The sequence below is a fragment of the Rhinichthys klamathensis genome, unplaced genomic scaffold (assembly GCF_029890125.1).
Source record: "Rhinichthys klamathensis goyatoka isolate OS25496 unplaced genomic scaffold, OSU_Roscu_1.1 h1tg000070l_1, whole genome shotgun sequence".
NCBI lineage: Eukaryota > Metazoa > Chordata > Actinopteri > Cypriniformes > Leuciscidae > Rhinichthys > Rhinichthys klamathensis.
In genome coordinates this window covers 828,625-844,958 of record NW_026606613.1, presented here as the reverse complement: position 1 = coordinate 844,958, position 16,334 = coordinate 828,625, and the positions used below count along the sequence as shown (strand labels likewise).

Genomic DNA, 16,334 nt, shown 5'->3' with positions numbered 1-16,334 from the left:
AGATGTTTAAAATCATATTTTAAGAACTCAATAATAAGAGTTTTGAAACCTAATTCGAAAGAAAGGGTTAAACAATTCACCTTTTTGGGGTACACTATTTGAAATATATTGTTTTTCATCGGTTTTATTATTAAAAAGCATCCATGACGTAAACCACGCATCATCGTCTACATCACTTCCGGGAAATTTAAACAAGGGGTGCGCAAACCATAGACATCATATAGGTAGACGCCCTATCGACCGCTACTGCCTATTGGCACGGACGAGAATTGGAGCCGCCATCTTAAACCGGTCATCCGCTCCGCTCAGGCAGGTGAAATGAGCTGTCAGCGCATTAAATTAATCATATCTCACTGAATACTGAACTGATTTTCACGCGTTTTTTTTTTGCTGCAAAGGTCATTCATGTAGCTATGATACAGGACACATGGTTCGGCGTATTTTAATATCCATAGTAGGCTTAACAGTAATATAATATTCTGATATAAGATATAAAGTGACCAGACACAATATGTGTGATGAAGGATATAATGTATTTTATAAATCACACACTATAAATATAATAAAGAAGCAGAAACAGATAGTTGCAGTAAAGTAAGATATTTTAATAAGTTGAAGAAACAATTTATGATTTGTGACACGCACTTACACACGAACAGACACACAAACAAACACGAAGAGAAACACACACACACACACACTTTCACACACATAACGCAGCCACCGAATCCACCGAACGCAGCCACCTGTAATAAAAATTGAGAAGAAGCTTTTCAACGTGTTTGCATCAGTAATTTCTAAAAAATTAAATTCGGACAACATTAAGCCTATACCTTTTTTATTGTATGTGGATGTGGGAGGGGAAAATGTCGAGACTAAAGCCCTATTCGGATTAACTTTACAAGGGTAGATGGAGTAAGTTAATAATGTAATTTTACCACAGGACTTCTGTAATATCAATAGCCAAATCGCATGTGATAAGATATAGGTTATCAATAAAACTAGAAGTTGGAGGGGTAACTCAATTTGCGCATCGCTGTAATGCTTGTATTTACATTGCTTCCTGATATCATGTGCGTGTAACTGGTCTCCTGTTACATGCGCAAACACAAATAACCTAGCTATACAACAGGGCAGTTGAATGCTAATCTGATAACCTAGAAGCTCTTGTAATAACTACTTTAACAGTTACCCCACCTCTCCATGCCGGGTGAACACCGGCTGATGTAAACAGCATTTCACAACGATTTCAGTACAGTAATAGCAAATATCCTTGCTCCTTCTTGATTATCTGGTAATATTCTATTCACAAAATATAACCAATAGTACGGTAATGTTAAGACTTACTTGTGAAAAGCCCTATTTTCGATGGTCCGACAATTAGAACAGGAAAATGCTCCACAATGCTCTGGCATCTTATCTGCTGCCACGCAACGAAACGTCTCGGTTACGGATGTAACCCTCGTTCCCTGAGTAGGGAACGGAGACGTTACGTCGGATGACGGAGAATGGGGGTTTCGCCAGAAAGCCAATCCTCTTCGAGTATTAAAAAACGAGCCAATGGCAAAGAAATGCCATGGGTCTGCGGAATTTGCATAATGTATCTCCGCCTCACTGCGTGAGTATTTAAGGAGAAACACCTGCAACAGCAGATCATGTCTTCGCTGAGGAGCCGAGACTGAACTCAGGCGTCTACCCAGCGGTACAGCGGAAGTGGCAGGGAGACGTAACGTCTCCGTTCCCTACTCAGGGAACGAGGGTTACATCCGTAACCGAGACGTTCCCTTTCGTAGTCACTCCGAATTACGTCGGATGACGGAGAATGGGGGTCCCCGTGTAATCACGCCACCTTCACAGCTGTCTTCCAGTGCCCTGCGAAGTCTGACCTCCCTGTCGTGATATAGGCACGGACGAAGGAGTCCTACTAACACAGGAATACCAAGGTACACTGGGAAGCATATCTCAGGGGAGATATGCCGCAGCATGCCTACCCGTAGGGAGGACTTAAGAATACACATATGGCCCGAGGGGGCTTCATATGGAGGAACACTGGAGTGACCAGCCCGTAGGGTGGCATCTACTTTCAACTCCAGGAGTGGCAGGTGACTTGCCGAGGGAAAGACACATGCTCAAAGAGGCTTACAGTGGAAAATACACATGTGGGGGTTACTCAGAGGAGGAACCAAGCACACGGAGGCACCTAGCCGACGCACAGGCAATACACACTGGCGCCAGCGTCAACAGTGCTGGAGGAACTCAGGGCTTCAGAGAGGAAGGCTACCTGAGGAAATATCGCACGTATCCAGTCCGTGGAGTGGAATGGCGAGCAAGCGAAGACACCTGAGCGGGTCCGGTACTAGCTGGTTGAAGCGAGTACATGAGAGGACACAGGCTCCACTCGGAGATTATAAAATCTGGCGAATGTGTTGGGTGTCGCCCAGCCTGCAGCTCTACAGATGTCTGCCAGCGAGGCGCCATGCGCTAGAGCCCAAGAGGAAGCCACACTCCGGGTGGAGTGGGCTGTCACACCAAGGGGGCACGGTCGGCCTTGCTGTTGGTAAGCCAAAGCAATGGCGTCCACTATCCAGTGAGACAACCTCTGCTTTGAGAGAGCCTTTCCCTTCAGTCTCCCACCATAACAGACAAAGAGCTGGTCTGAGGTCCTGAAACAGTGCGTCCTGTCTACGTAAGCACGGAGAGCGCGTACTGGACAGAGCAGTGCCAAGGCTGGGTCTGCCTCCTCCCGGGGCAGCGCTTGCAGGTTCACCACCTGGTCCCGGAAGGGAGTGGTGGGAACCTTGGGCACATATCCAGGCCGGGGTCTCAGGATCACGTGAGAGTAAGCCGGCCCGAATTCCAGGCACGCTTCGTCAACGGAGAATGCGTGCAGGTCCCCTACCCTCTTGATGGAGGCCAGTGCAACCAGGAGCGCTGTCTTCATTGACAGGATCTTAAGCTCAGCTGATTGCAGAGGCTCAAAGGGAGCCCTCTGCAGGGCACTTAAGACCACTGAGAGGTCCCAAGAGGGAACGAGAGGAGGGCGAGGAGGATTCAGTCTCCTCGCTCCTCTCAGGAACCTGATGATCAGGTCGTGCTTTCCCAGAGACTTACCTTCAACTGCTTCGTGATATGCGGCGATAGCAGCCACATACACCTTCAGGGTGGAGGGAGACAGCCTTCGCTCCAACCCGTCTTGCAGGAAAGAAAGCACAACGCTGATCGAGCATCTCCTGGGGTCTTCTCGGCGAGAAGAGCACCAGTTGACGAAGAGGTTCCACTTCAACGCATAGACATGTCTCGTGGACGATGCTCTAGCGGAAGTGATGGTAGCCGCCACCGCTGGTGGCAGGGTACTCAAACCTGCCTCGTCCCGTCCAGGAGCCACACGTGGAGTCTCCAAAGATCGGGACGAGGGTGCCATAGGGTGCCCCGTCTCTGAGAAAGGAGGTCCTTCCTCAGAGGAATTGGCCAAGGAGGTGCTGTCGCGAGGAGTACCAGTTCGGAGAACCAGGTCTTGGTGGGCCAGTATGGGGCGACCAATATGACCTGCTCCTCGTCCTCCTTGATCTTGCACAGAGTACGTGCGAGAAGGCTCACTGGGGGAAACGCATACTTGTGTAGGCCCTGCGGCCAGCTGTGCGCCAGTGCATCCGTGCCGAGCGTGCCCTCGGTCAGGGAGTAAAACAGGGCGCAATGGGATGAGTCGTGGGAGGCAAACAGATCTATCTGTGCGTCCCCGAACTGGTCCCAAATCAGCTGGACCGACTGGGGATGGAGTCGCCATTCGCCAGAGGTAGGCCGGAGCCGTGACAGCTCGTCGGCTGCAAGGTTCCGTACTCCTGGAATGTAAATAGCACGAAGGGACCTCAGGTGCTTCTGACTCCATAAGAGGAGGTGGCGTGCGAGTTGCGACATACGGCGAGAGCGTAGACCACCCTGACGGTTGATGTACGCTACAGTCGCGGTATTGTCCGAGCGGACGAGTACGTGTTGACCCTGGAGCAGCGCGTGGAAGCGGTGCAGGGCAAGGCGTACTGCCAGCAACTCGAGGCAATTGACATGCATGAGGCGCTGGGGTCCTGTCCAGGAGCCCGCGGCTGCATGTCCATTGCACATGGCGCCCCAGCCCGTGGCAGAGGCATCTGTGGAGACGACAACATGCCTGGAAACTCGTTCTAGGGGGACTCCGGCCCGTAGAAAGCTGAGGTTCCGCCACGGGGTGAAGGTCTGACGGCAGGTCGGAGTTATTGGAACTCTGAGCGTACCGCGATGCCATGCCCACCTCGGGACTCGATCGCGAAGCCACAGCTGAAGCGGTCTCATATGAAGCAATCCGAGTGGCGTTGCCGCGGCTGCGGATGCCATATGCCCCAGGAGCCTCTAAAAAAGTTTCAGTGGGACCGCACTCTTGCCCTCGAATTGTCGAAGACAAGTCAGCAGTGAGTGTGCGCGCTCGCTCGTAAGCTGCGCGGACATGGCGACCGAGTCTATCTCCATACCGAGAAAAGAGATCCTCTGCACGGGGCAAAGTTTGCTCTTCTCCCAGTTGACCCGAAGGCCCAGACGGGCTAGGTGCCGGAGCACTAGGTCTCTGTGTTCGCAAACCTGGTCTCGAGAGTGAGCTAATATTAGCCAGTCGTCGAGATAATTCAGGATGCGAACCCCGTGTTCGCGTAGGGGAACAAGGGCTGCCTCGACGACCTTCGTAAAGACGCGAGGAGACAGAGCCAACCCGAATGGGAGAACCGCGTACTGGTATGCCTGCCCCTCGAAAGCAAACCGAAGAAACGGTCTGTGTCGAGGTAAAATGGAGACATGAAAGTAGGCGTCCTTCAGGTCTATCGCTGCAAACCAATCCTGTGGCCGCACGCATTCGAAAATGCGTTTGGCCGTGAGCATCTTGAACGGCAGCCTGTGAAGGGAGCGGTTCAGGACGCGCAAGTCCAGGATTGGCCGTAACCCACCGGTTTTCTTGGGGACAATGAAGTAGGGGCTGTAGAACCCTGACCTCATCTCGGCTGGAGGGACAGCCTCGATTGCACCCTTCGCCAGCAGGGTAGCAACCTCCGCTCTCATGACCGGGGCATTGCCACCGACCATAGTAAAGCGGACTCCCCTGAAGCGGGGAGGAGACCGTGCGAACTGAATCGCATAGCCGAGCCTGATAGTTCGGGCGACCCAACGGGACAGATTGGGGAGCTCTAACCAAGCCCCCAAAAACTGATCCAGCGGAATCATCCGAGCCACAGGCGTCCCCCCGGAGGGGCAGCGGAGCGGAGTGACCGGCACAGGCAAGGGTGGCATAGCGGCCCTGAGCGTGTGCACAGCCAAGCTCTGCAGCTCCCCTGACAGAGGAGACCAGGGAAGGACCAGCGTTCCACGGGGGTCTGCTCTGCCAGGGGTCTGGCGATAGAGGGGGATGAGAGTGGTGTGGTCCGGGGACGGCACGCACTGTCATCCTCGCCCTCAGAGACAGAGGAGGACGAGAGTGGCGAGGCACGGGGGCGTCGCGCACTGTCATCCAGCTCTGTGTGCTCAGTGATGGACATTTCGGTTCTTTCTTTAAAACAACAAAAGATTCTCCCCCGGCCCTCCACCGGGGGAAGGAGGGGGCCTGCAACCGCCTCCTGGGAAAAAACCGACACCATCACTGAGCAGCCCGTCTCAGGAGCGCCGCTTGGCCTGGCGTTTAGCGGGGCGCGGGGCCTGAGGGGGCTGGGGCGCCTTCCTGCGGCTTCCTCCACGACGCGGCCCGGTGAAGGCTGCTGCTGGGGCCGTGCGGGAGGGGCGGGAGCCGCGGGAGGGCGCCCTCGGCGGCGAGCAGGCTGAGGCGTCTGTGCCGACGGCTGGGTGGCAGCAGCTGGCCGTCGGGGCAGAAAGTGTTTTATCGCCTCAGACTGCTTCTGTGCGGCTGAAAACTGCTGGGCGAAGTCTTCAACCGCTCCGCCGAAGAGGCCGGCCTGGGATATGGGAGCATCGAGCAGACGAGTCCGCTCAACGTCCCGCACATCGGCCAGGTTCAGCCATAGGTGACGCTCCTGGACCACATTAGTGGCCATCACCTGACCCAGGGAGCGTGAGGCCACTTTCGTCGCCCGGAGAGCGAGGTCAGTGGCGGCACGCAGTTCGTCGAACGTCCCTGGGTCAGTCCTGCCCTCGTGCATGTTTCTGAGCAGCTGGGCCTGGTAGACCTGCAAGGTGCTCATCGCATGCAGGGCAGCAGCCGCCTGTCCTGCAGCTCTGTGAGACCTCGCCACCATAGATGACGAGAATCTACAGGCCTTGGACGGGTGCTTAGGATTGCCACGAGAGGAGGCGCCCTGAGGACACAGTTGCACCGCAACAGAGCGCTCCACCGGGGGAATCCCAGTGTACCCATGGGCAGCTGCGCCATCGAGGGGAGGAAAGGCGGAGAAAGCTGACGAGCGTTCACGGGAGGTCAAAGGAGCCTTCCATGATCTCGACAGCTCCTCATGCAGCTCCGGGAAGAAAGGAATTGGGGTTGGCTGAGGCCGTGAGGCGGCAGCCGCACCCAAAAACCAATCGTCCAACCGCGAGCGCTCGGGGCAGGGCGGAGGGTTCCACTCTAGCCCGATGCTCACGGCTGCCCGGGACAGCATGGCTGTCATCTCAGGATCCGATACGGGCAACGCTGGGACTCCCGAAGGAGGCCGCATCCTCACTTCCTGAAGACTCAAGCCCACCTTGTGATGCCGCGATCGACATCGCGTCATCCTCTGGAGCGCCGAATGAAACACGCGGGGCTTCCGAAGAAGAGCCCGCCTGAATCACCGCGGCACTCGCGGGTTGCAACACAGCGGAGGGGGGCGTGGTCCGAGGACGCATCGTCGGATTGCTCCACACCGTCACCCTCAGATCACCCTGTCCCCCAGCCGAACTACCACCTCTCGTGGAGGAAGCAGAACGGGTGGTGGACGCGGGGACTCTCACTGAAAGATCATTGAGTCTTAATCTTAGTGTTGCGATGGCCATGTTCCCACAGAAGGAACATGAGTCATCCACGAGCGCTGCTTTAGCGTGATCAAAGCCCAGACACACAAAGCAGCGCTCGTGCCCATCAGAAGATGACAAATATCGACCGCAACCAGAAGAACACGGGCGAGACATCTTTAAAAAGACGTGCCACGTGCAGCTCTTTTAGGAGAGGAAAAACTCTGCAATGCTGAGGCGACCAGGGAGAAAACACAAAGTCAGGCAGACCACTGCACAGATCGCAGGCAATGTGAAGACTCGCTGGGTACCGCCGTCACACCAACACTGGAGAGTTCGCTCGTCTCGAAGAGGTGAGTCACTTGTAAACTCAGATGTGGCTGTGGAGTGAAGAGGTTCTCTTGGCTCCGAAGCGAAAACATGATCTGCTGTTGCAGGTGTTTCTCCTTAAATACTCACGCAGTGAGGCGGAGATACATTATGCAAATTCCGCAGACCCATGGCATTTCTTTGCCATTGGCTCGTTTTTTAATACTCGAAGAGGATTGGCTTTCTGGCGAAACCCCCATTCTCCGTCATCCGACGTAACTCGGAGTGACTACGAAAGGGAACTAGGAATACGACCGGTTCAAGATGGCGGCCGGATTTCTCGGTTTCCAGCGGCCAATAGGGCATCTAGTCTCTATATGATATCTATGGCGCAAACCGCTAACAAACTCGCAGTAGCAATATAACTGGAGAAAGATTTACAGCCTATGATCGAAACAGGTTTCTTCTCAAAAATATATATTTAAACAGTCCGCCAGAGGGCAGCAGATGCTCTCATTCATCCTAAAACCAACGAGGAAGAGTCTCAGTCAGCTGTTGTGTTTGATGAACTGTCTGTGGAACACACATACGAACTCGAGTTACAACAGTAGAGTTTCTTAAAATATATTCTTGAGAACAAACCCGTGTTTCGATCTGAGTCAATTCAGGAGGGAAATGTGACATGTAAAGACAGTTTAGCGCTTTTCTAAGAGAGTATATAGCAGCAACATGAGAGTAAACAGATAAATGAAGAGTTTGGTTCCAAAACGCGATAAACGCCATTTTGAAAAAAATTAGTTACTGCAAAAATCAGTATTGTATCTGGTTGGTATTAAAAGTCAATGTTTAATTTTAAGTAAAATGCGATATCCGCCGTGTTATTCTGTCATGTTTTCTCCCTTTCTTTCCAAACCGCGACAAACGTCAGTCTCCCTTCTCTGCAGAATGCGATATATCCGCTCTCAACCAATCACAACGCACCATTCCACGCAATGTAAACAGTAACGGAAGCGCTTTAAATACACCCGACTTCCTAGTTTTCTTATCGATTTTGTACTTTTCGATCAACAAACAAACAAAAAAATGAATAGTTTTGAGGCATTGATGAACCTGTGGTTGTTTCTGCGGTGGGTAAGAAACGTAAGGCATCGAAATCGAATCATTTACGTGAGGAGATTAAGAAGATGAGGCAGTCGGGAGGAGGAAAAATGTTTTCAATCTTCTTTACAGTTCTTAATAAAAATATTATACTAATAAACTTACGTTGTTGTGTATTTTCAACAGTTTCAATATGAAAAAAAAAACTTTTATATTGATTAAATGGATTAATTGCATTTTGATTTTTTTTTTAAATGGATTTATTGCATTTTGGGGAAAAAAATAATCCGTTTTTATAATAAATCTTTGAAAATCAAAACCTGGATTTTAATTTTTTTTGTTATTATGACCTACAAATGCTATGTGCAAGTTTGAAACAGACAATAGTGGTTTTCATCTTTCCACTTTCTTGGTAAAGAAAACACATTTTTACTCAAATTAATCTAAATGGATTTATTGCGTTTTGGAACCAAACTCTTCAAATGTTCTCTGTAAATAGTGAGAAATGAGCAGAAAGCGAGCGCTGATCGCAGACACTTTCTGCTTAAAGAGACGCAGATCCGCAGCTGACGCTGTTGCCGGAGGCAGTCACGGTAAGATCTGTCATTTACCCTCATGCAGATCAAAAACACTTATCATTAAATAGACATTATTAGTAATAATGTGTCAGTTAACGTCTGTCCTCCTTAAAATATTACTTCTGTTAGGCTCCAGATATAAATATGGATTCATGCAATTAATGTCACTGATTTCGTACACCATTACTCGGCCAATGTTGTTTAAAGGTTCTCTAAGCGATCCTGGGTGACATCACTTCTTGTTGACGTTCGAACTATTGTCAAACAAAACGGAGGCTAGCTAGACCCTCCCTCCTCCTCATCCGCACACTAACCCCCCAAACCCCGCCCCCAAACCCTTCTTGTCGGTCATTGGCTGGAACAGTTTGTTATGTTTCGGGGAGCGGGTCGCCGCAGTTTGCTTTTGTTGCTGTTTGTGGAGCCTGGGCTGTCTACAGAGATCGCGTTTCTTTACAGTGTGTTCAGGGGACAGGCAGCCAGTGGATAGTGAGGAGATGTTTGCTGTATGTGACAAAAAATGTTTTGGCCTAAAAAACGCGTGACATCGCTTAGAGCACCTTTAATCTCCAACTGCTTTAGTGAAAATGTGAGTGTGACGGGGAATACAGCACCTGTCACTCACACGAGATCCACCAATAGCAAACCACACCCATCCAATCAAAAATCAAGCCCCGCCCTACTTTAAGTAAAATTGTAATCTAATGTAAGAACGCATATGACTTTCTGAACAGTAATTATTTGAATGACTTTTCAAGCATCTTAAAGTATGTAAATATATTAATATGGTGCGATACACGTGCTATTACAGGCTTAAAATACTACTCTCCGCTCCGGTTTCACAGACAGGGTTTAGATTAAGCCAGGATTAGGCTTTAGTTCAATTAGGGCATTTAAGTAGCTTTTATAAACGTGCCTTAGAAAAAACAACATATCTGGTGTGCATCTTCTTGAGACAAGACAATGGTATATCAGTTAAACCAGTTCATTTTAGTCTGGGACTATCTTAATCCTTTGTCTGTGAAACCGGGGGTCCGTTTTATACAACCTATTTCTGAGTTAAAACAAGTCATACACAAATGTGTGAATCTGATGTAATGAAATAAGGGTGTGTGTTCAGCAGAAGGAGCAGCTGATATCCGCTCAAGCTTGCAGAACCTCATGACACTGTTCTCACGCAAACTCTTCAACGACAGCCTCCCTCCGGTGGTGCTGAAACACCAGCTGTACAGTTTACACAGCGACAGAACCTCCGTGGACAAGCAGCTGGTGAGATCCGCTTGTGCTAAAGTAGACGCTGTGCTAGATGATTTAATAATGACCTTAGCACAGTCATGAGTTATGTGGCCAGTAGCACATTTTTCTTTAAAAACTGGTCATAACTTCAACCTTCATCCTTCCCTCGCACTTTGTAACACATCTTTCTCTCGCGGATCAAATGACCCGAAAGCCCTAAAATTATGTGTTGTTGTTTGTTTTTTCCAGAAAGCTTATTTAATTTAATTTTGGTAATATTTTTTTTTGTATTTTTTAATCCAATTTTTTGGGGAGATTTATTTTTTATTTGTATTTACCTTTAAATTACTAGATTTGATAGTAGGTGTGTAACGGTTCACAAAATTCACGGTTCGGTTCGACATGATACAGCAAAAAGAAAGAAATGCCAGAGAAATATCCTTGATTTAAAAAATAAATTATTTATTAAAACTAACATCATAAAGTCTGATCTGTTTTTACTTTGAACAATGATAGAGCTACTTGACCCATCTCCTGGGGTGTCTTCTTAGCATATAAAACAAAAACAGCTCCTTATCATTTTTTAAACATATATTGTAGTAGGCTAGTTATAAACAAAGGTTTATTTTATATCAGTATTATTTTAAGTTTGCAAGGCTCCGGATTAACATTTGAGGGCAGCAATTTTATTAATAATGTCGATCGAAATAATAATTCAAAAGTAAAACGATTAAAAATAAATATTTGGGAGTGGAAATGGCAGCCACCTACCGGTTACAATCATAATTTAAATAAAAAATATATATATTTATGAGCAAATTCCTCACATTCTTTCGACTTAAATCCAAAATAACACAATTTCATGCATAACCCTTTTAATTCAGCTCAAAATATCTTACATTGGGTGTCTTTGCCGACCTCTTGTGGAAAATAAATAAATAAATAATATTTTAGTAACATTTTTAGTTTGAATTTTGAGCATTTTTAGGGTTGTCTGTGTGTACTGAAGCATTCCTTGCATCCCATTTATTCCTAAGGGGGTCAAATTGACCCGAGAGTCAATGATTTGTTACTTTTTTACATTTCAACCACAAAACTCCTCGAATCCATTTAATTTGTTTTGTGTGTATTCGTGGTTTAAGTGCAACAAAAGTCCAAGGGTCTTGGACCCCTCTAATGAACAATTTTTAAAAGCTTTTTAAAAAAATTGTTCGGGTCAAAAGGACCCAATGATGAGGTTTGAGTAAGTTACTCTTTGATTTGTCAAATTTGAATCCGAAAAGTAACCAGATTACCCCTTGGCTAACCGCTAGCTGGTCATGCTAGCTCTTAACAGTGTTTCTGCAACTGGTTTCTCCTGCTCAGAATGAGTTGCGGGTGAGCGGCGAGCTGTTGATGTTCCAGCTGGGCTTCGACTCAGAGGCTTTCGCTCTGGTGTTTGCTGAAGACTACAGAGCCAAAGTCCTGCAGGGCGAAGCCGGAAGAGAAACACTGGAAACTGTGGAGAAATTCCTGGATAAACTAATTCCCGGCTGCTCCGATCTGAGCTTCAACAAAGAAAAGATGCTGAAGGAGTTCCTCTTCACGGACTCTGAGATCACGTAAGGACACAAATTCTGGTTTGTTGTTCATTAGCCGTGTTTCCACTGTCGGGCCAGTGCGAGCCGGGGCTGTAAACGGGCCGGGCGGGGCTAATAGCCTCGGACCTGGAGCACCGGGCCCAAAACCTGCTGCGTTTCCACCGTCGGGCCAGAAGCTCCTCAGCGCTTCACTAAAACCCACCCGTAACACACCTCTCTGGAACAACGACACACAAACCCTTCATTTCACCAACAAATGGAAGTTTTATCAGAAAACTAATCAGAAAGAAATCACTGGAAACAGAGAGATCGCAAGACTGGACTGGACTTTCACAAAACCGTAGCTACTTATTCAGTCTGTTTCTGTTTATTTAGTCACAGGACAGTGTGTTTATATCACATTTAGAAAGAATGATCATTTCTACAAATATGCCACCAAAAATACGACCTGAGGAGCTTTAGCACTCTCTCCCAATATAGTTATATTTTCAATCAGAGAAACAGAGGAAGCTCTCGAAAAACCGGAGTTGGTTTATTTTATGACATGTGGAGCTAAATGTGGATATCAGACAGTCCGGTATAAAGAGACGAGACGTTCTCACAGATAAAATAAATACACCATTGTGATAGCCTATATGATTTGTCTGATTTCTTCACATGTTTACTAATGGTTATTGCCCATAGTCTTTTACATCACACATAAATATTTATGCGGTGATCAGAATCCACATCGGGTATACACAGAAGGTATTCAAACATGAAAGTTTTGAGCTAAAAAGATTTTAAAAGTCTTTAAAGCTGATGTTAGCTGGTATAATGTGTGTCCTAGTGGAGAGGGTTCAAAACTTTAAATTCCTGGTAAACCCTCATCTCGGACCGACTCACATGGACGGACAATATCACAGCAGTGGTAAAGAAGGCACAACAACATCTGTATTTCCTCAGACTCCTTAAAAAAAACAATCTATCTGAGAAGCTGTTGGTGCTTTTCTACCGTTCCTCCATAGAGAGCATCCTGGTGTACTGTGTAACTGTGTGGTACGCTGGATGCTCTGCAGCAGACAAGAAAAGAATACAGAGAGTGATCAACACAGCACAGAAGATCGTTGGCTGTCCCCTACCCTCACTACAGGAAATTGCTAATTCAAGACTGCTGTCTAAAGCCACCAAAATTGCACCTGACTGTTCTCACCCTGGTTACCCGCTGTTCGAACTGTTACCCTCAGGGAGACGCTACAGATGTCAAAAAACAAGGACTAGTAGATTTAGGAATAGCTTTTCTCCTGAAGCAATAACAGTCCTAAATGAAGCCAAACTTTTTTTTTAATTTTAATGATGCAGTTTGCACAGCTACTCAGCACTTTGTTACATTAGAATATTTATTAGCCCCTTAGTAGGAAGTGTAGCCTGACTTTGTCATACTCATATTCTAGTCAGAATGTGAGTCTGATACTGCTCCATAGGGCTTTGATTATGAGGCGTGTCTTAACCAAACCAGGAAAAAAAAAACTCTGCACTCAATTGGATAGACCTACAACCAATGAGAGCAACGCAGTAAGTCCACTACTTTGCGTAGCACAGTTGTCAACTACAGAACTCAAATGCACGCACGCTGGAAGAAGTAAAATAATGAGTGTTGCTTCTTTTACTTGGTCCTCTATGAGTGCGACCAAAGGAGAAACCACACCGACCACAGGGTTTTCATTGCGTCCCATCTTCTTAGTGACCATCGGAGCCAGCTGATAAAATAAACTTTTGCCGAATCCCGTAGGAAGGACGGCAAACCCATCTTTCCGATTGACAAATGCCTTGATTGCAGTTCTATGTTCGTCTTTTAAAATGAATGCGCTGTCGATTTCTTTTACAACAGACGCGATAGCAGAATCTCTACATCTCAGTTCTCCAGCAGTCATCTCTGAGGGAAACCAGTTAAGCGCTCTTTGATAACGTGATGATTACGTCCCTGCAGATCATCTGTCCATCATCGTATAAAGCCCGCCCTGGCAATTTGATTGGCCCGAACATTTTTTGACTGATCATAATTACTCCTCAATGGAGCGAGTCCAGACCGAACTTCCCGACCAAAAAATGTTGTGGGCGGGGTTCGGGCTGGCATCCAGGCTATAGGAAGTGGGTAAATTGGGTTTTAAAATTAATATGTTGTGTGATATGTTTTATATATTGTATGTGTTTTAATGATGCACCCTACTAGAGTGGCTCTATAATTTCATTGTATTTAAATGCAATGACAATAAAGGCATTCATTCATATATGGGATCATCCGTCACTGCCGTCTCCTGACTCAGGTAAACTCCGCCTCTGTTTGCAACCACTCCTCAAGCCCGCTTTGGACCAAGGTATTTGGCAGGCCAAAACCCCCTGGCCGTTGGCCCCGAGGAGCCCTGACAAGGCTAGGGCTGGGTACGAGTTCGGTACTTTTTAGGTACCGACCGAAATGCCTCGATACTACCGAGTATCGAAACATGTCTTGTTTTTCGGTACCAAATTTCAGTACCTAAATGTTGTTAATCTCGTCAACGTCAGTGGAACAATAAGCATGCAGTATGATTGGCTGTGGCGGAAAAACACTAGTTTACGCGGCTGCCCAGAGACGTGGCTCGTCGCAAGTGAGGCTGTAGTGTGTGTGTGTGTGTGTGTGTGTGTAAGCGTCCCAACCTAGATAGAAAATATGTGGAAATGACCCAAAGTGTACCTATGTGCCAGACTCGATGCCAGAAGCACGCGATGCAATATTTACGACAAGATAATTGCCGCCAAGAACGGTAACATGGTAAATCTGATTAGGCACTTAGAAGCGCACAGAATACACTTGAGAGTAATGGTGTGTTCACACGGAAGGCGAATAGAGCGTCTATCGCGTCTAGTTAGACGCTTGAATCTTCCGCTCGAGTTCAAATTTTTCAACTTGCACCGAAGACGTTCGCGGCAAACGCGTCGCCCAAATTCGCGTCATTCGCGACGCCCGGCGCGAATGATGCGTCTAATCGCGTCTTTGCATTGACTTTGTATGTAATCTACTCGCACAAATAATTAAATTCGCGTTCGGTGTGAACACACCATTAGTAAACACTTGTTCATTAATAAACAATTAAAATCTCCTTGTTATTGTTTCCACATCCATAATCATTAGGCTACTTTTGCCAGTGCTTTGCGGCAAGCTTCACGTGCTGAGCGCGAGGCATATATCCCGCCCAGTAGCCTATATTTAATTTAATTCACATTTATTTGTATAGCATTTTTCACAATACATATCGTTTCAAAGCAGCTTTACAGAAAATGCATGTGTCTAAATTACAATTTAGAGTGATCTGTTATCAGAGGTGACAGTGTAATGCATTTCAATTAATTTCCATTCAGTTTCATTGTTAAACAATGCATTAGGTTAAGGCAGAAACAATGAGCTCATTGAAGTAAAGAATACATGTTGTTAAATGATTAGGAAACATAGAAAACTTTAGCATTGATGCTTTTTTACATACTCAAAATATGAGTGTAAAAAAGTCAACAAACTGAAAAAAAAAAAAAAAAATTAGGTAATGTTATATTGTTAAAACTGGTTACATAAATTTGGTATCAAAAAAAGTATCGTCAAGGTATCGGTATCGAACATTTTGTTACGATACCCAGCCCTAGACAAGGCCCGATCAAGCCCCGGAAGTTAAAGTGCAAACTCGACAGAGTTGTGAGCTTGGGTTCGCGAATGCCCCTGGCATCCCTGCCCCTGGCACCCCTGCCCCTAGAACGCCCGTTTTTGGCCCGACAGTGGAAACGCAGCCATTGTCTCAGGCACTTTATCTAAAGATGGTTTATGGCTTGCAGGCAGCTGGTGAAGTCGGGCGTCCTCACGGTGAGGGACGCGGGCAGCTGGTGGCTCTCAATCCCAAACTCTGGCAAATTCATTAAGTACTTCATCAGGGGTAGGTGTGTTTACCACAAGACTCACGATCAGCGCTTTAACTATTGCTACTGCATTATATCCGATTTTATAACAGGGCGCAAAGCTGTTCTTGGCATGGTGAAGAAATCCAGATACGGTGAAATCCTGAAGACTGAACTTGAGGGACGCCGCACAACTTCACATGTTAAATTTCAGATGAAGTATCACATTCATGATATAGTTGGAGCAGAGTTAGTAGAATGGTAAGAGCGCTGTATAAAACAGTAGATTTGAGTTGTAATGTGATGACTAATTATTGTTTTGTGTGTGTGTGTGTTTGTTTGTAGCATACAGACAACATCAGGGACATTATTACGATACGTGGACGGAAACATCAACTAACAGCTTCACCCGCTTGCCTTGGATTGTACAGAATTGAATAAACTGTATAATGTATTTATTGCCATATTATTTTGGTTACAAAATAATGAACAGCAGAATGAATGGTGCACAATATATTTAATAAAAGTTTGCCGAACCGCAATTGTCAAATGGACTTATTTTTTCTCTGTTTGCTGTCTTTGGCAAAATCAAAGTTAAATTAACTCTGTTTAGAGCACATATGGTCCCACTCTAAAGAGTGTTAAAGTAACTCTGAATCAGGGTACGTTTACACGACAACGAAAT

General features: G+C 46.8%; 1 protein-coding gene across 4 annotated transcripts; it reads left to right on the top strand.

The window, feature by feature from the left end:
• Positions 1-8,838: 8,838 nt before the first annotated feature.
• LOC130084996 (serine/threonine-protein kinase 19-like) lies at positions 8,839-16,131 on the top strand. Of its 4 annotated transcripts, none has more exons than XM_056250550.1 (6): positions 8,845-8,951; positions 10,057-10,202; positions 11,535-11,770; positions 15,590-15,687; positions 15,763-15,910; positions 15,995-16,125. In XM_056250550.1, exons 1-6 carry the CDS (start codon positions 8,864-8,866, stop codon positions 16,047-16,049), a joined length of 771 nt encoding a protein of 256 aa, XP_056106525.1. In that variant the 5' UTR covers positions 8,845-8,863; the 3' UTR covers positions 16,050-16,125. The 4 variants fall into 4 exon arrangements, with proteins under 4 accessions (XP_056106523.1, XP_056106522.1, XP_056106525.1 ...); XM_056250549.1 differs by having other exon boundaries at positions 10,054-10,202; XM_056250548.1 differs by having other exon boundaries at positions 8,839-8,951; positions 15,590-15,910; positions 15,995-16,131.
• The last annotated feature ends 203 nt before the right edge of the window (positions 16,132-16,334 follow it).